General features: G+C 33.5%; 1 protein-coding gene across 2 annotated transcripts in view; it reads left to right on the top strand.

Annotated features, from left to right (window-relative positions):
* The first annotated feature begins 642 nt into the window (after window positions 1-642).
* LOC149420419 (uncharacterized) overlaps window positions 643-25,172 on the top strand; it is a 42,481-nt gene continuing 17,951 nt past the window's right edge. The window contains exons 1-3 of one of the 2 annotated variants that reach the window (XM_089636700.1): window positions 643-875; window positions 10,266-10,429; window positions 12,958-13,056. In XM_089636700.1, coding sequence (XP_089492826.1) covers window positions 10,271-10,429; window positions 12,958-13,056 — 258 coding nt within the window. In that variant the 5' untranslated portion in view covers window positions 643-875; window positions 10,266-10,270. Of the gene's footprint in view, window positions 876-10,260; window positions 10,430-12,957; window positions 13,057-25,172 lie in introns of both variants that reach the window. The other variant, XM_089636699.1, reaches the window with a different exon arrangement.

The following is a 25,172-nucleotide window of genomic DNA, read 5'->3' as shown; positions in this document are numbered from 1 at the left end:
GCACAAAATACAGAGTACAAAGGGTATAGCTTATAGGTTACATCCTATTTATTCCAGCTAACCCAATGAACCAATATGAATTATGATTAAAATAACGCTCCTTTTGTAAAAAATCCGAATATAAAACTAATCGTTTTGCTTATATTATGAGCCTGCGGCATTTTGACGTAAATCATATAAAATTGTATAAGTTCAATTAGTCATTTTATTGTTATTTATTAACGGACCATAAAAATTAATTGATTTAAAAATATATATTTTTGATTTAATAAAAATATTTTTGGGAACCCTAAAAAGGGCCATTCAATGACCAAATATGCATTAGCGAAGTTAGGTTCGCGGAGTATCTCTGTCTTACTGCAAACTTTTCCATTTGGATAGAAAGAGACACAAAACTTCTATCGTCCAATGGGCGAAGCTTCGCATCCATGTAAATGTGTGTGGTCTTCACGAAACTAGTAACGACTACCGGAATGCACACTGAGTAAAAAAGTATCACGCTGTTTCATTATCTATGATTTTGTTTGTAGTTTGAATCTGTTTCTTTTGCTATTGCTAAATACTTACTGTGATTTTATCCGGTGTATTTGTCTCGTTGATAAAACAGAGCACATGGGCGAATTCGAATCAGTGTTAGTTTTTCTGTGGAGGGTCTTTAACAAACAGCCAGCTCCGCTTTTCAAATACGTTTTCGAAATTATAATTCAAAGTATCTGTGAGATTGTTTATTATTTCTGAATAAGTTTGTGTTGTTTCTCGAAATAAATTATATACCACTGATAAATTTAACAAAATAAAACGCCGGATATATAAATTAGCTATTGCTTTCGGCATAACCTTTAAATATATTTTTTTCTACCGTTTTGAATTAACAGGTAAGAATAACATGCACTTTATACATCTTTTGTATCTGTAATACCCTATTTCATAGTAATATGAAGAAAATATTACGAATCTCTGCTAATAAATGTCATTTTTGCGAGCGTGTCAAGTTAAAACGTCAAATTTGTATTTATTTTTTGTAACTTGTTGAGTTGTCTCAATTTTGTGGTTTCATTTTTAATATCAACTTTAGTTTGGTAAATTAATATAAATTTACTTCACACCAACGATTTTTCATAAATTACATTTCAAATTACGCGTCAGCTCCGCCCAGTTTTTTAATACTAGCGAAGACGAAATTCCATTCTCCCGCCTCTCAAGGGATTTTTTTACATCCCTTTCCTGCACGTTCTGAAGTGCAATGGGAGAATGAGAAAGCTGTTTTTTTCGCGACAGCTTACGTCGTTCTATGTTCCACATGGCACTTTCAAAATTATTCCATTTTATTTGACATATGTGGAAAAGGACGTAATCTTGATTTTACGTAACTTTCCTGAAGATTTTATAAATATTATCCCTGGGAGATTTTTTAAGGATTTTATTCTAATATTAATTTGTCGACATTTTTGGTTTTTTCGGGATGTCGGGAAAGAGTGCTTGTTAAGACCGATTGTAGACATGACAAAATCAACTATTTTCGACACACACGAACTCTGTTGTTCATTTCCAAAACAATATTTTTTCTAACTAGAATTTATTTTAAAAACGTTTGCCTGAAAACAGTAAGATGGCGGTAATGTAAATCTTCGTTATAAAAGTTATGAATTTCAGTTACCAGATGGCACTATTTTTTTTGTATTATTTATTTAATTAGTTTATACTACGTTAGAATTTAAACGAATATATACAAGGTAACATTTAATTTAATTGTATGTATTTTAATATTTTTACAGAAAGCCTGACATTTCATTTTATATTATTATTATTTCTTCATATATCTTTAGTCCTGATTCTCCATATTATGACATGTATGATGATGTATGTGCCAATTTCTTAATTATGTATATCTCTATTAAAAACATTTTGGCATTTGGTTTTACATAGTATTTTTATAGTGAATAGCTCACAAGAGTCCCAACTGCTCCGGTCTGGAGCCAGTGAGACTATGGCATCCCCAATTGGGGTATGTTGTTTGGCTGAAGGTAAGTGGGTAAGGGAAGGAGATGGGGAAGAGGAAGGTGGGGAAGTACCTGGCCATTTAGATCTAGTCACTAAACACGGCTAAAGCCATTTGGAGAAACGTTTCAATTCTGAATGGTGGTCTTACACCAAGGCGATACTGGGAGTATCTTCCACTCTGGAACGTGACGCATATATAGTATTTATTATTTTAATTAATCAATTGTGAAATAACACAAATCAATCTAATAAAATTTATTTGCGTACACAGGGTTCGAACCCGCGACCTTCGGAATGGGAGTCCAAAGCCTTACCACCGACTACGCCGGCCGGCATTGTAAAAAATATACCTACATCTGGTCAAAAAACAGAGAACCTGTGTTCGTTCTCCATCGGTCAACAAAACCGTTATAAATAACATTATTGTAGTTCTAAGGCCCACAGAAATAAAAAAAAACATTGCGGCTCCGACCGAATGTTTCAGTTTGTAGTATGTAGACCTCAGAACAGGTATAAAACTTATTGAGGACTATGGAAATGGAACAAAAATAAATACAAATAAACTTTTTCAAAGTAATATATTTTAAAAAAAGAATCGGAATGTGGCCTGAAACGGCTTTAGCCGTATTAGGTGACCGAATCTGTATAGCCAGGTATTTTCCCATATTCCTCTTCCTAGCATCCCATATTTGTATTGACATAAAAAAAGATAGTGCTATGTATTTGTCTTTGAGAAAGGAATGAAGGAACCGCAAACAACGCATAACGCTGCTTGCGGTTGCTTCGTTCCTTTCGTTTCAATGTGTTTATAAATTACACTACTACAGCTACACTACTCGCGAAGTTGATCGAAGTTGACCGAATACGATAGTGTGGGCACGAACTTCGCTTCGCTTCGGGCAACTTCGCTTCGCTTCGCCCGACTTCCGATTGTTGTCGGTAAATGCGCCCGAGTCAAAGGACTCGAAGCGTCACGGCATAAATAAACCAATCACTGACTGGTTGGACTGAGTTACTCGCGAAGTTGCACGAGTGTGTGGGCACGCACTTCGAACTTCGGCTAACTTCGTCGAGGACTTCGTCGAAGCGTCGAAGCGAGTAGTGTAGCGGCCGCTTTATTAGTCTACTATAATAATATTGCTATTGTTACAATAATATTGCAATTTTGCCATTTTGCCGTGCTAAAAACACTTTATACAACTTTTCGAAATTAGATGTATATTTGTAGGAAATATAATTGGCATCTGATTATAATATTTACAATATTGTTTTCATTTAAAAAAAAAATTTTGAATACCACACCAGAGTCCCAACTGCTCCCGTCTGGAGCCAGTGAGACTATGGCATCCCCAATTGGGGTTGTTGTGAGACTGAAGGTATTGTGGACCTCGAAGGAGATGACGTAGAGGAAGGTGGGAAAGTACCTGGCTATTCAGATCTGGTTACCAAACACTAATTGTAAAATAGTACAAATTAATTTTAGTAAAATTTATTTGAGCCCGCGACCTTCGGATTGCTAGTCGAGAGCCTTACCCCTCGATAACGGAGGTCAAGATTTAGGTACGTTTTAAATTATGTTTTGCATTTGAAAGTAGACGTTTATTACAATTTGGGAGGAGGGTATGTGTACCGCCGCCCCGGGAACCATTTATTGGATAATAATTCTCAAGGGCTCTGATGTACAGACATTATGGCTCCTGTTGATTGACGAACATATACTAAAACATCGTTGGTTGGAATCGTAGCTTGAAATGACTTTAGCCATGTTTAGTAATAAACAAATTAGAATAATTTTTTAGTAATCATAATTTAAAATATTTAATTCTCACCAATCTAATCGCCGCAATTTTAATAGGCACATATTATGGATATTACGCTTTGTTTCAACTTAATCATTACAAGAAACTTACGTCGGGAGAGATGGTAAAAGATACATTAAAATAAAATTTTATTCCATCAAAGTTTAAAATTTCTCTTATAAAATTACCCAGACAAACCTCACCCCATGAACCCGGGCACCCCTGCTAAGTCACGAAACGTAGTAAATGATGTATTAAATTTACAATTTTTGTTTAATCAAGTTCAAAAGATTTTTTTAGCATGGATTTGACGTTTGCGAAAGTTCCATTTCAATATAAATACTCGTGAGGCAGTCTATCCTCTGTAAGTATAAAGTCATTTTCATAGAATATGGATGTACTAACAGGATCTAAGTACGACAACGCGTGCGAAATTGGCGGTTAAGTTACAACCATGACCATGATAGCGCCATCTGTTGGGATATTTAAAAGAAGCTTTTAGTTCGATGTTCTACCGTATTAAAATTTTCAAATGGGCGCCACCAGACGGGCTACTTTAAAAGTAATTTAAAAATCTAAGTTTTCTTTCTTAAATTATAGTATAAAAAATATTAAATTAACTTTAAAAAATGGAAAAATATAATACCAATAATTTATCGTTTAGTTTTGTTAAATAAACGTATCCAAAGTTTTATAATCTGCATTTTAAAAACAAGAACAATTAGTGTTTATGAAAAAATTAAACTACGAACCTATTTTATTTATTTTTTAGTTTTTTTTTTTCGTACGTTTAAAGAAAACCCCTTCAGGTATTTTTTGACGATATTAAGCCTTTAATAGTATTTTTTAAAACGCACGTATTACGGTCTGAAAAAGGTCATATTTTCGATTTGATTTTGATAATTACTAAGCCTATGTTAATTTAAAAAATGTATAAAAAAAATTTTACTTGTTGAAAACACTATCATTATCGATTTGCTTAATAATATTATCATTATTTTAAATTAATAAAAAACTACACTCGGCCTTAACGGTGACAGACCCAATCTATCGGGAAGGAATGCAACCCTATGTATGAAATTAATTTATTTGTTCGGTTTACGACAATAACTTCATGTTGTAATAATGAAACTCATAATTTTTATTTTTAAAACAATAATTGATTAAATTAAATTACCTAACTTAGTATTTATAGTTGGTTAAAACTTAAAATTACCTGACTGATATGTTATGATAGTTAATAACATTTAAATTATTTATTGTGAATAAAAAAAAAAATAATTTTCCACATTGTTTTTCTCGGCTTCACCTGACATGCCATTACTTTTGAAAATTTCCTGAATTCGTGAAAAAATCAGTTCCAATTTAGAAAATGGCAATTAAAATGATTTCACGTTAAAAACATTATATAATGGCAGGTACTTAATCGCATTTACATCTTACTTTATCATTCGCATCTTTACTTTATATTTAAAAGTTCCATAACTCTTTTTAGACATGACACATTAAGGCGATGCACTACGTCGTGTAATATTTTGAATCGAGCCGCTATCGATAACACACGTAGATGGCGATAAGGCTTAAATTCCCGTTTAACACCATCCACCTGTTTTGATTTACGCAAGAAAAAAACATGGCCAAAAAGTGTCTTTTATTTTATTTTGTGGATGTTCAGGCATAAATATTTAAATGTTTTTCGATCATTTTATAAATAACTTAATTCGCCACATTATACAATAAAACCATAATCGAAAATGGGTTCGTAAGTAGGAGATTTTGAACTTTAAAGCAGTTTTCATAGCCTTTAAACATTATTTTTTCTGGGCTTATAAAAAGACTTATCTAAAAAATACTCGATTATTAATTTTAAAGGCCAAGATGTATTCTACTCGCAGTATGTAATTAAAGCATCTGAAACATTTCTAGGCGACCAAATTTTCAAACCAAAAACACATGATTTTGCATTACTACGTAGTGCATCGCCTTAAGCTGAAAATGTTTTTCTTGAAATTCGAAGTAGAAAAAGCTGTGCAAATTTCATAACTCATTTCCGCCCCGAACTTTTCCGCCTTTTCTATTCTCTAGTTAAATAAGGAAGTTGAGTGAAAAATATTTTGACTTATAAAAAATATGTTCATGTAGATCAAAAAATATCGATTCTAAATATATAAATATATTTCTATATTATTATTCTTACAATAAGTTAAACGTTCTTGAAAAAGCATTCAATAGCAATATACTGTATACGCTCCACGATTGGTCGAAAGAATTCTGTCGTCACATGTGTCGTGACTTGTACGTACAACGGAACACCTATGGTGCATCTCTTTCTATTACATGAGAGATGGTCGATTTAGATGAGAGAGGTGTATAGGCCAAAGGTTTATTTGGGTTTGTCAAATATATGTACGTATTTGTTATTATTATTATATGAAATGGATTTCTAAAGATACATATTCGTATAGTGCTTTATAATAATATGTTGTTTATTGCATAACTTAGATGTTTTTATTATTATACATGTCACAAAGCATGTGATACACTTCAGGCCGCCGGCCGCTCAGAAAAGTCTCACAGTGAACTGGGCTGTAAACCGTTATTTTACTTTTGGTCTTTACTTTTCTGCGCGGTGGTCCTGAATTCGCGCGGGGAACGTCAACAAGTAGCGACGGCGATACCGTACAAGTACCGTATCGGGCGTGAAAAGCAAATATTCTAACTTAAAATATTAATTTAACTATGAAATCTTAATCAATTTTCTTTTTTTTTTTAATAACATCAATTATAATAGACGGTTAACATTGGTAAAAAAATTACTGGAATTCCTTGTTGAAGAATTAAATTTTTTTCCATACATAATGCTTAAGCGACGTGGTTTTCACAGTTCTAATGACGTCACACTACACCCCGCCTGTTACCGCTCGGATTCCGCTCGTTTTGGCGGGCTTAATAAAATTTAAACTTTGAGAATTAATTTAACTATGAAAACAAACTTTAAAAAAAAAAAAAAAATACCAGTATTTAAGTTTGAATGCGAACATTGATAAAAAATAATAAAAAAAATGGACTCAACTTCCTTATTCCTAAAAATAAATCACCAATTTGTTTCCCGTGAAAGTTACGGGTTGTAATTAACTTCTTGTCTTGCCAAAGGTATTACACATTTTGACATATTATTATTTCATTTAATCTCTAAATAGTATTAGTTAGTTAGTTAGTTATAAGTATAATATACGTGTTTTATAAACGTATATAAACCTTCCGGAATAAATTCTCTAAATAATGGTGAAAACCCCATCAAAATCTGTTGCGTAGTTTCGAAGAACTAAGCGCACAAACAGACAGACGCTGATACTGACTTTGTTTTATACTATTTAGAGAGAAAAAAATCTCAAAAAGGATAATTGTTATTTTGTCTGTACTTATTTGATAAAAAAAGTTATTTTATGTTTCAAGATGTCTCAATTTTAGTTTAGAAAAGGTATTTTGAGTTAAAAAGATTTTATTAAAAAAAAAATTAACATATCAAGTGTGTATTCTTGTATACATGTATTTTATTGTGTGAATGACCTTATTCTTAGTTAATTTTATCACTTGGTGTAAAATATACCGCATTTTTAGTTACGGTACATAATTGAATTCGGGTCCAATTAGACCCATGTATACCGTGTACGTAGTTGAAAATATATGTATACCCGTGCTAAAATGATTTATCCGTACATAGAGTACTTTATTGCTTGTCTGAATTTGAAAAGGTTATTTTTATTTTGTTTGGAAGCCCTTCGATGCATTTGTAATTATTTCTGTCAACAATCTCGGTCCAGTTTTGCATAATGAATCAATTCCAAGTTAGGCGCAGTTCGCCGAGGAACTAAATGACTCATAACCATGACATTGATCGATTAGAATTGCCCTTTTAGGCTTTGTACCGTTTGTAGGTCATTATCTGTTTCAATAACAGCTATGTAGGAACTACCGACAACATGATTGACTGTAAATAATCAACTGCTTTGGACATCTGATATAAGGTTCACAGTAACACCATTTGGCTAATTGAATGTCAATAATGGTGTCCCTTGACAATCGATACCATTGATTAGATATAATAAACGCCTTACAACTTACAAGCATTATTATTAATCAATAACAAGTTGATATTAGGTTGCTCATGATATGAATATTATCTATTGAATATGTTTATTTTCAGGCCAAAATTGGCCTTTTAATGAATTATGTTTAATAGTATTTTTTTGTTTAATATACATACCTATATATTTTTTTGTTTTATTTGGAAAACCAACAGTTATAATATTTATAAAGTGTAGCTGTATAAGTAATATAAAATACATATACATATCAGGTAAACCCAACTATTTTTTTTAAATTTGTGATTCTTGGGCGGATTGTTTCACAGATTATAACAATTCATCAAATTTCAAAGTTAAAATATGAGTTTGTGGAAAGTTTTACTCAAGTTCTGTTATTATTTCATCGTGGGCTGGCTTTTTCACAGTACCTACTTGGATAATAACAGAACTTGAATATTAACGCTGAAATCTTATGAATCGTTAAAATTCTGTAAAACAACCCGTTCTACAACTTTTTTTAAAGCTTCGTCGCTAGTAGTAATATAAAAAAATATTTTTGAAAAAGCTTACAATTCTTTTTGTCAAGAGTGGAAGATTCTCTCTGTATCGCTATGGTGAAATGAAACTCCGTTTAGAATTAATCGTTATTTTATTCTTCCCTTTTCCCTTAATTTACTTATTTGTTTTGATTTTAAATAAAGACTAACATTCTCGTTTCAAATTGAACTCACGACGCCTGGGTAGGACCCAGACGCGATGCCAACTCAGGCACAGACCGGTCATTACACCTCACTACATTCTCTAATATCGGGTTTGCCATAATCATTCTGGTTCTATTGAGTTAAAACGGTGTATCGTATTCACATAAAAAGGAAGCAATGTTTTATATCAATAATATACTGGTTAAACTAGGCATAAAGATAAGGAATTCGGAAGTGTGATAATTAGTATAAAGATTAAAAATTATATCGTAACACATCTATAACTGTCAACCAGTGGAAATGTACAAATTAGTAATGTTTGATTTGAATAAAACCGCTAAAATTGATTAAAAACTGGTAACTTAGTTGGCGCTCGTAGATGAAGGTCGAATGATAAGAAAGATAAGCGCAATAGGGTGTAGACTTTGAAGGGAAAAGCAACTTAAACCTTATCTTACGACTTAAAATATTATTTTTCTAGTTAAGGCGATGCACTACGTCGTGTGATATTTTAAATTGAGCCGCTATCAATAACAACCCTTAGGTAGATGGCGATAAGGTTTAAATTAACACCATCCGCCTGTTTTGATTTATGGAAGAAAAAAATATGGCCAAAAAGTGCCTTTTTCGATCATTTTATAAATAACTTTATTTGCCACATTATACAATAAAATCATTACTGAAAATGGGTTCGTAAGTGGGAGATTTTGAACTTTAAAGCAGTTTTCACATGCCTTATACATTGTTTTTTTCTGGGCTTATAAAAAGACTTATCTAAAAAATACTCGATTATTTCAAAGGCCAAGATGTATTCTACTCGCAGTATTTAATTAAAGCATCTGAAACATTTCTAGGCCACAAAATTTTCAAACCAAAAACACGTGATTTTGCATTACTACGTATGTTATCGCCTTATACATTTATAACGGTATTTATAGTTTGTGAAAATACTCTATTCAAGTATCGACATTTTTTATTTATTTAATTCAATTGATACAATTTTTTTATAACATTACGGATTGGGGTCTGGTCGTTATAATTGTATCGTTTATACAATGTATTAGCAGCGACAAAAATCTTGTAAGAACGTTGTAGGAAATAAAATTCATATCGATCTTTTGATCGATTACGAGTACATTTAGAAAGTACCTACTTGGCTTTCCACGAGTGAGTTTATGAACAAATTGGTGCGGCTCATTCTACAATAAAGGAGGTTATGGTGACGTCCTTGAGAGTTTGACTCTGTTACACAGGATTTTATTTGATCCAGAATCTCATTATTAGATATGTAACCATCTAAAGTAGATAGGTATAGCCAGGGGTAATATCCGTAGAGACACAAAAATAAAAATCTTAAAAATTTCTAGTGAACTCTTACAATGCACACTCCGTGTGGGGCGCAAACGATTGAATTTGACTCCATTACACTTACATTACAGACTAGTGTGTTTGTGTGTTATATAATAGCCGCAGCGTTTGTGCGTTGTACGAATACGAATTTCTAATTACGAAGCCTAGAAGCTTGAATGATCTACTATCTAAATCGTTATAATGGTATCCGTATTTTTATTAGTAGTGTGTTGAAGTTGTTACCACATTGACAGGATTCATGGAGGCTGCTAAGATAAATATAATTTGGAAGAATGGCATCTAATTTGAGTATGTTTTCAGTATAGTCAGGATGCTTGCCGCCGCCAGCCCCAGTATTGAACTGCCCGGAGAAGAGGTGACCATGCCAGGTCTGCAGAGGATGTGGGAAATGGCCCGAGCTCGTCACGCTTGGGAACCCCTGCCCAGCCACATGGAGGCTGACATGCTGCAGACCTTCCAGAGCGCACAGGTGAGAACTAAATTATACATATAATGATCAGCTCTGGTCTACCTGGCGTCTTTTTGAGTCGACAAATCTGTAGTTGCCTGTGGCTGTTGATTAGATTATGCAGTGGTATTTTGGTGGGGTGCTAAGCAAGGCTGTGTAATATCTCCGTGGTTAATCTCCCGTGGAAGACGTGGGCATAGTTGCGAACATGAGAAATTTGTAAGTATGGCCTTTTGGGTGTTGATGATGCGGTACTATCTAATAGTATGGAAGATCTACAGTCTCGTGGCTAGTGCGTGAATATAAGCCCGTCGTCCACTGACTCGCTATCGGTACCGAATAAACCGTACTCGACTATGATAGAATGGAAAATAGAGTGATTAGCTTGGTTGACAAGCTCTAGCTCCTTTATAATGATGGGACAAATGATTATAAGGGTAGTTATTATTTTATTTATTTATTTAATTCATTAATTGTGTTAGTTGTTAGTTTTGCGGAAAATGGATTTATTTTGTTTAATTCTTCCGGAGGATTTGTTTGGGATTTGATGTTTTGTCGGACACTTTCGTCATACCGGTCGGCTTTATTTATAGAGTTGTTCTTATGGTTGGTAATGCCGGCGTAAAAACGCTCTGCGTGAACTTTACCTTTCTGCGCAGACTTTCATCGATTCGATACCGATACTGAGCCAGCGGGACGATGGGTTTAGTCCATATTCATGGTATTTGAAAGAGTCGACGAAATTGCAATGCAATGGACGCGCATTTGAGAAATAACTACTAAATGTTCCCGAAATACTGAAAAGGACATTGAAAGAATGGTGAATGTAGAACATTCAATTAATGATGGAATGAATGCAGTAGTCGCCAATAAAAAGTTGACAAAACAAGCGAAACTAGGAGTCAACAATGAAGTTCTGGTACCCACCTTAATTACAGTAGGCAAAGGAAGGACAACAGATGACTGGAAATGTACGACTGTATTACGTATGTGGGATCCAATAAAAATGCAAGACCGATTTAAGTCCAATGAAGAAGATTAAGAAAATGATGCTGAGAAAGAAATGATAGAAAATATAATGACAGGCAAGTAAATGGTAGTAGACATGATACGTCATTGAATCAAATATTTAAGTCGGGTTATGTTAAGAATCGGTATAACAGAATTCTATATAGGTATGAATGTGAATCAAGCAGAATATAGTACAGAAATTAGATGAATCTTTATCAAATTTTCAGCATCTGAAAGAGTGGTTATTTCCCCGCGATGCTGTGTTGCGATGTTATAAAAACGAAACCAGTTTTTTTCGTGTAAGTGGTACTCGTGTACATATTTTCACCAGTCCTGGACGGAGCTTGCTGCTTACATTTTATTGGTTGATAGAATGTCTCTTTGCAAAACGAAATAATTAACGGAAGAATTCTCTCTTGTTGCTGTCGCTGAAAAGAGAATGTCTGTGAAGAAAGTCAAGCGTTGGCTTAGGATATTTTATTCGAGAATTAATTAAAATCGAATTTTATCTTTTACCAATTGTTTGGTTTTTAAGTATTGTATTTTATTTTAACCTCTCTTTCTCGTGTTTAGGGCCTTATACAGGTTTTATTATTTTATTTGAAAGTTGTTACCTACACATAGTTTCTGTATAATTATTTTCTGCTTGATATGTTGCCCAATACAATTTGCGAACTGGTACCTGATCCGATTAATTTTTTTTAATTCGGTACCCACTTATTATGTTTTGGAATGCAATTCTGAATTGAACATCAAATAATTATATGCCACTTTTTACGGCATTTCTGACGGCCATTCGATGACCTAGATTATTTTGCAATCGTGTATAGAATACGTTTTTAAATTTGTCGCGGGACGATTGGTTTATTCAAGGCAATGCAAAGAGTTTGAAGTAAAAATGTTGTGCTTATAAAACTTAATTATAGGACTTTTAGGTCGATATACTCAACCCATTACCTCCCTGGGTAGTTTCATGCTAATTCTTGTTGGTTTATGGATTTTTGATGCAAATTTCCTACTGTTTGCGACGGGTTATGAAACGATCTCCACGACTAAAGAAAACTCAATAAACGGAAACGTTGCGCACAAGTGTAACGAAATTATTGTAAATTCAAGCTGTATTTCATGCATATTAAAGGTTTTTTTTTATTGACATCGCAGTGTATGTATTTCTATAAAATCCGCCGATGTGTATACTACTATCGTCTTCAGGGAAATAATGGAAGATCGTTTGCGGTTTAATAGTGACATTTTCCGTGACAGGCTTTTGTTAGCGAAAAATGAGACACCAACGTTAACGATACCTTTACTACGTATCATTTACAACAAATAATATCCACATGACGTGATATTATGACACTTCAAAGATTACATGCATTTCTTGAGTAAACAAAATTCGATACCCTCTGAAGCAATTCAGTTTCACGAGGTTGCTTTATTTAAATGAATGCTTTATCGATTACATACGTTGAACTTCATTTTGATCTGTGCTGGATGTCTTCATTGATTTAATGTTCTGTGTTTTTATTATTATTTAGGAACCCACTGAGAACCTGCTGCCGGCCAAGAGATATCTGAATACGTTCTCAGATGTCGAAAGTGATGCCGAAGAACTATTCCACGAACATGAAATCCAGGTAAGATTATTATTCTTTTGTTTGATTACCATAATGATAATATTCGATGATTAATTTTTAAGTCAATAATAAATTGCTATGTAATTTTGAAGGAGCAAATCTTGTTAATAAATTAGGGCCAATGCGAGGTCCTTGTGGAATAACTTGTGCACGGTCAAACAGGGAACATAATAATAATTATAACAATGTGCAATCAAATTGGAACATTTTTCAAGGCTCCGCGTAGTAACTGTAACGAATACGAACTAAATAATTATTAATTGCTTGGTGATACAACCACGTTATCCGACGCACTTGTTTTCGTCACTAACAATAACACGACTCTTTGCAGTATTTTAGGTTGAAACAAATGAAGTTTCTTTTACGTGTACCTACTCTTTGATTAATAAAATGTGTTAATTTTCCGAGGTAAAACGATTCTAAAACTTTTCCGCTATAAATTTCGACATAGTGACAGATGTCCAGACAACACAAATATTTGACTACATGTAGATTCATTCGCTGACTTTATTTATTGCCTTGAAATATCGCACCAATAAGGTCGCATTATTTATTGAATTTAATACTTAGTATTTCAATTATGAGTTTCAAAGCGTTATTTTTAGCCAACTAACTGATTCGATCATAGTTTTTGAATGCCTCAGAGATAACATTTGTTATAACAGTTGTTTCGTCATATACAAAATTAGCATCTTCACTGGAAAACTATTTCGATTATCAATAAATACTGGGAATCCTAGAATCGGACTACGAAATCCGAATGTCAGTCTTAAATTATCTACAAATTTGTTTATTAGTCGGTGAGTTGGAATTTTTCCGCCAGCTTAAGAAAAAATCTGTGTTAAAGTTCATTAGATTTATGCTCATTGTTCGAAATATATTTTCTATAGAATGATTGAAAATTTTGAACAAACATTATAGCATATTAATCCGTTGTTTTATAATTAAATTGATATTTCAAAGCCACGCAGCTCGCAATGGAAATCACCTTTCCCCCTAAACACAGTTGCATTGACATAGAACTTCCGTACAGAAAAAGCTAAGCACATTTCATATTGCTAAAGTCCATCGTTTAAGAGTAGTTTTTATATCACATGTAATGTTTTCCTTCTTTGAAGCTATGATTGACCTTTAATTTTCTTCAGGTATTCCTCACAAATGTTCATTAAACAGGTATAATGACTTGGATGTAAAAGTAATGATTGTCTGCCATTCCATCGTCTGACTTTGACGACTATTTAAGTCGAAACCTCTAGCTTAAAGGCCAACTTGCTCGCGTGTGTACAATTATTTGTACAATGCCTGCGTCGAAGGGCTCGCTATAACCATTGGCCACGCCACGAATGCGTGTAAAAAACCCCGTCAAGACCATCCACAGACAGTTTACCGGGCAGACATTGAAATATTCACCGAGAGGTTTACGTACTTTGAATTTATTTCCGTAGTCAAGGATTTCCTAGCGAAGAGTTCGACGGTTTTCCGCTGTAACATTCCGGAAATACCTCCCAGGTAATGATATATCAACTAACCCTCTAGCAACTTTGTGTGTAGGATGTATCGCTACGTATGGGGTACGTAGGTACAGCGTAACTGTACTACAATAGATCTTGGTTCTCATAACAGCTCACATGCATTATAATATGGCACCATGCCCTCTAATTTAAAGAAATTACGTCCTTGGTCAGGTTCTACTACTGTCTTTCAGTGGCCTGTTGTGACGATATACGCTATTCTCTGTTTTTTGGTTGCTATTCTTATATCGTCATATTTTATTTGCACGTGTTTTAAATTCCAATTTAAAATAGCTAATTCTCACGCGGAGGGGACGGGATACCATACATTTCTATTTTGCCACCCACTCCATCGCTTCATGAAATGTCTTCGCATAGATTCTCAGTTTCTTCTCGATATCTCCGTTCGCCATCCATCCGCTCTATGTATTCAATTCATATAAACTTACCTTTATTAATCTAAATCATTATATATACATCGTCCTGACAATCTTCTCATTCGAGTTTTTCCCAATTACGTATATAATTCTGTTGCATTCGGTCTACTTTTATCCTCCCTATAATAAATAGTATGTTTTCTATACCTCACGACCATCAGGGTTGTTATCGGAATTTCAGAATCTACTTATGACCCTTTATGAAAAAAGATTACCCTTTTTTTCAGTTTTAGTATTAAAAATGCCTTAAAATCTTTTGTATTCTTGAAAACAGAACAATTTTTTCAGTGCACATCATTGATATAATGTACAGCTGTGATTATAATTCATAACGTACTTCGGTTCTCTGGTATAATTCGAAATAAGTCATTTATTATTTTATTTTTATTTGGTCATTAACAGTACATTTCACTACAAGGTACTAAATATTAAAGTATACAAAGTTATTGGTCATTAACAGTACATTTTACTACAAGGTACTAAATATTAAAGTATAGGAAGTTAATATGTACATATTACGTATGTCCTTAAAATGTCTTTGTAATTAGTCTGGGATGAAATTATTGTTCTTGATCCCTAGGCTAGCTTTAGACTTGTAAGTTTTTTCGTAAATTTACGACTTCTAGCCAATGGGCATATTGGATTTTCAAAATGCAATATGCCCATTGGCTAGAAGTCGTAAATTTACGAAAAAACTTACAAGTCTAAAGCTTAGAATAGTGCTCGCGTCAATAACTGGAATACGAGTTCAGCGATTGAAGTTGGAAATTTCTCGGCCTAATTTAAAAAAATCATACCTCTGAATTTTAATAGGGAGACAAATAAACTGATTATAGTGCTATACAGCCAATGAATTCATCTATATTTTACCGTTTCCTATCTTTTTAGGGGTTCCATGATATTTCATCAAAATGAGAATTCAACTTAACTTTAAAAAGTGATGGTCATTAAAAGTGATGAAACAAAAACTAGGTTTAATAGTTACCTATGTAACCTATTTAACCTATTTTTTGTTTCATCACTTTTCATGACTTTATATCACTTTTGTAGGTGTGTTGAATTGTCATTTTGATGAGATACCCGGTCACCCTTTTGAGAATTTATAAAAGAAATCCTAAATGCGCTAATTCTCAAAAATGGCATATTATAGCGTGCGATCACTCAAGACGTTTTGCAAACTTGGCGTAATTTGCCGAAAATCACTTGAGTGGTTGAGTAATAATAAAAAAATACTAAATAGGAAGAAAGTGTGCGGAGAGATGAAGAAAAAAATTATAAATCAGGAATAGTTTTTTTGCAGATATGAATAGAAAAAATTAAATCAGTAAGTACGTACACGAAGCTCACGAATTGTAATCGACAATTAATAAATGTTTAATGAAAACTACGAGTGCAAATAGTTTTAAAGTTACTTTTCACGCCAAGAAATGTAATAAATTGATTAAATTGGTAATAAATACCCTTAGCATAGTTCTTTTACGACTCGCAAATATCTATGATCTTTTAGAAAAAACATAAAATTACATAAGTACCTTTTGCGAATTAATCCATTGATCAATTTACATTTTTCAATTTTTTATTTTTTTTACAGAATTGTTAATGTGCTTATTATGAGCTCAACTTCAAAAGATAATTCTGAGTAAAAACTTTTTTTATTTTACAGCCTGATCAAAAAACATTTTATTCTAATTTTCTAAGAATATCGTAATTTTTCCTCAAACAAATATATTTGGTCATATTATGCATAATTTAAAATTGATTGTCGCATCCACCAGTCCATTCTCTCGACTTATCGCTTCCTTGATTCGTGTAAGTAATCCGAACATTCATGTTCAAATTTCCGTGAATCAATTCGTTAAGTAGATATAAGTAGATTATTGCCTTGTCGCTTTTTATGAATAACGGTTATTGAATCGATAAGAATGTTGACACCAACCGTTTATTTGTGTCTCGGTCCAATCGAGTTCTTGCTAACCTAATTTGTTCTTCGGGATCAAATTGGGTGTAAAGTCCGATGGTTGTTTGGTCTATGTTTTGGCCCCCTTTTGTTACGGTCTTTAGTCTTCGTCTTGTTTACGTTTACAATAGTTTACATCATAACGTACTACGTAGTTCTCTTTTAATATTTAAGGTCAGTGTTTCACAGCCAGGGTCATTTGAGTCCTGTTAGTGGTTCATTTTTATCTCACTTGCTATTGATTTGTTCTGTCATTGTTTATGTCTTCCGGATATTACGATTTCGTATCTTATTGTATAAATATGTTTACCTTTTTCTAAAGCAGATAAAAAAATACAAATATTATTTAAAAAGATTTCAAACTGCCCGAAACCAGTTTTATTTATTTTTTATGTGAAACCGCACAATAGCCCCAACTACTCTACGTAGCGGGGGAGGGGAAGGAGATGGACAAAGATGAAGGTTGGGAAGTACCTGGCTATTCAGATCTGGTCATCAAACACGGCCAAATCCATTTCAAGCAACGTTACAATTCTGAACGGTGGTTTTACACCAGGGCGATACTGAGAGTATATTCCACTTTGGAACGTGCCGCAAATATACTACAAATTATTTTTAATCAGTAAATTGTGAGAAACACGAATTAATCAAATAAAGTTTACTTGCGCACGCCAATCTCCGAATTGCTAGTCGAGAGACTTACCCCTGGACCACGAAGGCCTTGCAACTCTGTCATACCCATTTGCGAAATGCCGGAGGGTTGAAATTTAAGGGAAAGAGGATGTCTAAGAATCAGATATATTTATTCATATCTAATCACTAATCACTTCACGCGGATAAAGTCATGCCAAGTAACGTTTTGAATCTGATTTATGCCTTTTCATCAGGTATCGTCCACTCAGTAGATATTAAATATAAAATAATTACCATAAACCTACTTATTTCAACTCCTGTGAAAGCTGTATAACTTCTAATCTGCTCGCTGGAGAAGGTCGAGCAAGAGAAATGATGCAGACTGTCAATTTCAGTAAAGCGTATATAGGTAGTATGTTGTAGGTCGTACGGCTGGGTTATCTTCTGCAAAATAATAAAATTAGCATTTGGATAACTTCCTTTACATTAATTCTGACATTAAATTACGCAATTATTCGCAAATCCATATCATCTCCGGCAAATGAGGAGACACGTTTATGTCTCCTGTTCAACACGTGTCGTAAGCATGTGCTTACGTTCTGACATTCCTCGATTATAATATCATATTGTGCTTTAAAATACTTTACTAAATTGTTTATATATAAACTGTTTGCACAAAGCGTGGCTTTATTTTTTATACAAATCTGCAGTTTTATTCCGAGACGAATAAATTTTACACGCTTGACCTTCAAAACAAGAGGAGGAAGGCGACTGTCTACACGAGATTTAAAATAAACTCTGCGTAAAGCCCGGACAACGCCGGGAACTTGGGTTAGTTTATAATATCTAAATCAAAAATATATTGTCTACGACGCTCAATCATTTTTTTAAATCGTACAAACACACCATTAGAGCACTTCAATCGCACATTGTGAGAATTAATTCAATTTACTTGAAAGGGCTTTAGCTACGTTTAGTGACAAGATCTGATGAAGCCAGGTAGGAATTTCAAACCTTAATTTTTCTGGATTCGGGCACTGGTTTTGCGGTACCTACCACATCAAAATTAAATGAAATTGTTAATCAAATAACACATAATTACAATAACTATCTTTATATAGATACCTACCTTGTGCAATTAATCGAATATGATGGATTCCTCTCCTTCCTCGATTCGTGCAGTCTTTGGAACAAACGAAAGGTGCATTTAGACTTCGTTTTAAAAATTCGCGTATGTGGTGATATTTATTGTTTTTTGGTTAGTTGGCTTACCCAATATCTAGCACGCTATCATCTCATGCAGTCCACGGATTCCACAAATAGAAAACCCCCCAGCTGTCTCGTCGGGTGAACCGGGTTTATATTTTAAATAATCCTCTCCTTACTTATTATATAATACTTAGGTTTATCTACATACTGGCAACTCTGCCAAATATCTCAAATATAAAACAATAACAAATACAATCGCATTTTGTGGATTTTACTATCCTAACAGTTTTGTTATTTTTGATGTTTACTCTTGCAGAAGCAGCTTCGTCTAGAGTCTAGAATATCTAACTAAAATATAGTTCACGGAAATAATCAGCTAGGATTTTGATGACGAAGTATTGTGACATCTGAGTTTTGTCATATTTCAGCATTTAAAAAAAACCTTAAAAAAAAAACAAATGTGAATATGGGAAGTATGTTTACGAGAGATGGGAAGGCTAACAGAGATATAGAAAGAAGGGTAAATGCAGGTAACTCCATTAATGGAGGACTAAACGCAGTTGGCGCTAACAAAAAAATGTGCAAAGAAGCGAAATTAGCAGTCCACAATGGAGTGCTGATACCTACCCTGATGTATGGAAGTGAGGCATGGAACTGGCAAAGAAAGGATGAAAGTAGATTGAATGCTGTTGAAATGCGATCCCTGAGGCGTATGTGTGGTAAAACCATGTATGATCGTGTGAGGAATGTGGAGATCCGCAAAGAGTGCAAGGCGGATGTAAGCGTAATGAGTAAGATTAAGAAAGGGACGCTTAAGATGGTTTGGGCATGTAGAACGAATGAGCGAAGAAAGGAGTGTAAGGAGGATATATGATGCAAAATGCGAATAGTAGCAGAAGTCGGGGACGCCCGAGGAAGACGTGGCACGACCAAGTGAATCAGATACTTGAGTCGGGCCATGTCAGGAGTCAGAATAATAGAAGAGTATGTGTGACACGATGTATGAATGTGAATGAGTCAAGAGTGTGTGCCGAGACCGAGTTGATTGGCGGTCCGTCCTCTCTGCGGAGAAACGGAGTGATGATTAATTAGTTAGTTAGTTAATCATTTTTAAATATTTATTTTGAGGTAATGGAGTGATTATAATACTCAAGTGTGTTATCCGTTATCGTGTTATTGTCCAAGATATGATTTATGTTTTTTTTCCGTCTGGCTTCTCTATTGAACTTTGTTCTACGGAATTCTTAAAGATTGCAGGTCGGAAATAAATGAATCCGTTTTGTGACTCAGTCAACTCATTACGTCGCTGAAATTCAGACGCAACGCAATCCCGACCGTCTGTGACGGGGTCTGAAATATCAGGGGACACAAACAGTTTTTTTAATACACATTAATAATAATTTTATAAATATTAAAATTTCGACTACTGGCATTATACCTAGCTCTCTCATTCAAAATTTAGGCGCATTAGATTTACCAAAAAAATTATATATAAAAATCAGTCATTTTAAATACATGTAGGATAACGAAAGATTTTTTTAAATATTTATGCTGAGGGATCGGTAGGATTTATAGGCACTGTTAGGAGTTCTACCTAGCTGAACCCTCTGATATGAAAATATCTGGGTCGGTGAATTATTTTCCCATTTGATCTCTGGTGAGTTGACGTGTTGTTCTTGTATTGTTTTGTATTTATTTTGCTTATATAATGTACTTTCATAATGTTGATTGACTAGATGATCATTTGTGGAAAAGTGTGTGGAAGGGTTTAATTTTTCCTATGGGGAAGATTTAACCCGGACATAAAATCGGAAAAGATAGTACAATATGCTGCAAACAGCTAAAACGGCAAATAATTCTTTTACTATCCCCAGGGACAGGACGAAATGGGTTATTTTTTCTGGCCGCATTGTTATTATTGAAATTTTCCCTTTTCTTTGTCGAGTTATTGATTTGAATTCTAATTCAATTGCCTTTCTTCACCAACCAATAATTGTATTTTAAATATGAACCTTTTTTCAATTTGTCTCAAAACAAGCATATTTTTTCGATACAATGTTTGTTACTCCCGGGTAAGGGCTCAATTATTATTAATTTATTGAAGTTTTGCGTCAAATGAGGTCGATTTAATTGACTTGTGTCGATAGATTTTAACATTGACTATCATTGAGATACTAGTACGTTACAATCTACTTATTATAAACAGAAAAGGTCTCCGGTCAAACTAATTAATTCTAAAACCAATAACAATTATTTATTGCAATCTGTCAATCATGTTAATTCAAGTTCATGTGCAGTTTGACCCGCAGATTGTAAACACCAAATAATTATTAACTGCCATAGCAATTTACGCGTGATTTATATTTAATTATGTAAACATATATTATAAAAACAATATTCATTACAGTAGGGCACTTTCAGACCGTCGAATGTCGGAATTAAATAATTCGATATTATTATCTAATCCCAGCGATTAATAAATAATATTTTTATTACATTGACTAGCTGTACCCCGCTACGCGTTGCAACGGTCTGTATGTGCAGATAGAGAAACAATATTGTTGCTTTTACGTCGAAAAGATTTCGCTGTTTAAAAAATATATAAAAGAACACGCGTATTTGAATGCAACGTTGGCATTGTGTCAAAATTTATTAATTTTCTCTTATTCCGCTTCACTCTTAATACGCAATATTTCACTTTCAAATAAATGGATTTAGCTTTATTAATTCAAAACATGATTTATTATGTCGGGGAGACGGAAATATACGCACTTTTAATTTTAATTTCGTTTATTAAGTCACGTACGCGATATGTCAATTAGTATGCGGCGCCGCCGACGGCGACTATATTCATATCAAGAGTTGGTTATATTCATGATATCGTAATTCATACCTACAAAATATTTCATAGACACTGCTGCTAACCAAAAAAAAATTAGTATTGCCATATAAAATAAAGAATATCATCGTGTATAAGTAATCCATATTAATATGTAAGTCAATGTATTATTTATAACAAATAATCAACATATAATTAAATAAAATAACCCGAATAACAAACAAATAGAATAAAATGTGATTAAACGTATTCCGCTTAGGTAGTTTAGATTAGGTTAGGTTAGAACATGGAAAATAGGAATTAGAATTAAATCACAAACCAGTCTATACAAACCTAGCGTAGCCCACAAACTACTTGAAAACTGGGATGTAACTCTAAAGGGGACGCGAGCAGGCGTTATTAAAGGGGCATTGCAAAGAAAATCACAGTTAGATTAGGTTAGGTTATATAAATACATTAATTTAATATTTTCAATATTTTATTTTCTTTAACTGAATTAGTTCGTAGGTAGGTACTGTACCTAACCCGCGCACTGGCTAGATAAATAACTAGTTGTGGTATTTCCGGCAAATGTCACATTATTTTGTTTCTTTGAAATCTCGTGTGACATATCGCGTAAGTGACTTAATAAACAAAATTAAAAGTGCGTATTTTTCCGTCTCCCCCGACATAATAAATCATGTTTTAAATTAATAAAGCTAAATCCATTTATTTGAAAGTGAAATATTGCGTATTTACCGTGAAGCGGAATTCGTAAACTTTACCCAAAATTTTAAAGCAATCAGTGAAGAATTTTCAGATTTTGAACAAAAATCATCGGTATTAAAAGATAAATATTTGTATAATTTTTATTATTTTGCTTTTAATGTTGATATCATCTTTCTTCGTCGCAGTAGTTTTATAAATAACTGGTAGTTGTTACTCTACCTTGTAAGTGCCTATTATAGCTCGCCAATATTAGTAAAACTGTTTCTGCAAAATTATTTATTTTAACTCATTTTAAATATTATGGAATAAAAATAATCGCACTTTAAAATATATTACAGATTGGTAATTTACAGCTTGTATGGATTTGAAGAGATTATCTTTATATTATGAATAAATTTCTTAACACATACCTACATCAGTTTAAATTTTTAAAATGTCAGGAAGAAATTATATTGTTGAGAATATTCTTCTTATTCTTATTGTTATTTACGATTGTGTTTGTAATGTTTATGCAATCTTGTTTATCACCCCATGGAGCGTTTTCCATAATTTACATGGTTTATTATTATTATTATCAATAATAATTTGAGATTTGTTATCATTTTTATCTGTAGGTAGTAAGCAGTGGTGATTGCTAAAATCTGGTTAATTGCAATGTTTATTGGTTCGTGGTTATCTCGTGATACTCATCTCAACCTCACCATTACAACTGTTATTATACGAGCGTCTACCTGGGAAGGTACATAATATGTTTGTTCATAATTGTTTTATATTATATAATATAATTATATCTCCGTGGGAGGTTGTGGTCTTCTGATAATTTTGTTTTGATTCCCAAGTTCAACAATTGAAGATAATAATATTTGAGTTGTTTGCATTATAACATAACGTTTTATGGGGAAGTCTTCTCAAAATATATTTTCAGTTTTAAATGCTGGCGCTATCTCAAGCTGTGTTTCTTTAAATTTTTCACTGTTTTCATGCTTATGCCCATGGCGTGTGCGAGGGAAAAATGTCATTATAAAAACGTCAGCTTGTTCGTATTTCTGAGAGCTACCCTTTCTTATCTCAGCGGCCAATATTATTAAATATGATATTTTTTTAACACAGATTTGTTTTGACTTGCGTATCCCAGTTATTGTATCTGGTTTTTCGTCGGCGAAGAACTTGCAACAAGAATAGTAATTGAATACATTATTAATTATTTGCTTATTTAGTGAGCTTGTTGATTACCCCTGTCTCCGTCAGCCTATATCCGTCCGGTATGCGTTTATGCTCGGCGTCTCACCGTCCCAACTCAACCCAACCTATCCAGGGTTTCTCAGCCCACGTTGCTTTGCCGGTCGCTAGTGACGTAGGCGACTCACTCCTGCATCTTGTGGAGACGTGTCTGCACGGTTGCATAATCATGTCTGTACATTCCAGGGGTGGTAAACTTCTGGTGCATGCATCTTTGAAATTATCGGCCATAAAAATATCTTCCTTTTCCTATTGTCATACTTACCCAACCTTTTGAACAAATCAAAAATGTGTATTAATTATTGTTCTGTTTTTTTTATGAATTAAGCATTGTTCTGTTTTTTTTCTTTAAGTTACATGTATATTTAAAAGTCCCTATTTGATTCCATGATGTTAACCAGGAATTTCCATAGCGAAAAAGCTAAAAAATTGTATGATACCAGAAGTCGAGAGTTTTACTGTTTCCATCCAAACGGATTTACAAATTTATTTTAAAACCCCGCATTCCGAATTTCTACCGTAATATAACATACTTCCCTTGAACACAAAAATTTTTAATCTCTGTAAAAATAGATGTACTTGTTTTGAAAATAATCTGTATTCCAATAAAAAATCATTATTAAAAACGCATCTCGTTTGGTCATTTAAATATTTCAAACCTTCTTCAGTAATCTTATTATTCTTTTTGAACGCTTATAACGGAGCCAATTAAGTCTCATTTTGATATTAATAATTAATAATTATTTAACCCCTGAAGTAGAAATACTAGAAAACGATAAAACACTCGGAACTTTTTTGGTCTGACTTAATATTCATATTATTTACTAGCTGTACCCCGTCACGCGTTCCTGTGGTCTGTCTGTGCAGATAAATAAACAATAACGCGTCTTGATTTTACGTCCAACAGATGGTCCTGTTTTAGAAAGACGTATTTACCTGTCGCATGTGACATAATAAATAATATAGGCATATAAAAACACGTGTATTCGAATGCAACGTTTTGTCAAAATTTCAAAGCAATCATTGAAGAACTTTCGGAGATTTAAGATTTTGAACAAACGAACATTTACATTTTTATTTATATAGATAGAGTTGTGAGTTTGCCGACCCCTGACCTTCTGTACCAACAACCAACGTAGGTATAAATATGAATATACCTATACTATAATAATAGGTAAGCATCTTATAGGTGTGGGTGGGATGGGCGCCTGCTACTGACGCCGGTTAGTATCATCGCCAGCATCATCTATTCATAATCGTATTCTATTTTCTGCTAACATTCTACTGGCTACTGACGACTGACTGCTTTCGAATGCCAAAGATTTGACTGATACCTCGCTCATCTGCTACCTACTCAAAGAATAATGTACCACTCACATAACTCGAATCTCAGAAATTTAAATACATTTTAAACGTTTTTATCACCCACACAAAACAAAAGCTCGTGGTGTGTAAATTTCTCACCAATCAAATTTTACCATTTTCTTCTAGAATATTTTCATGACGTGTTTTTCGTGATGTAAACGTATGGACAAATCATTTCTGAGAACGGACGTTATGTGCCCACCGATAATCGTTCAAAT

This window comes from Hesperophylax consimilis, chromosome 10, assembly GCF_061612785.1.
Source record: "Hesperophylax consimilis isolate HC1 chromosome 10, BYU_Hcon_1.0, whole genome shotgun sequence".
Taxonomy (NCBI): Eukaryota; Metazoa; Arthropoda; class Insecta; order Trichoptera; family Limnephilidae; genus Hesperophylax; species Hesperophylax consimilis.
Note: the sequence above shows the minus strand (reverse complement) of the source record. Positions and strands in the feature narration are given on the sequence as shown.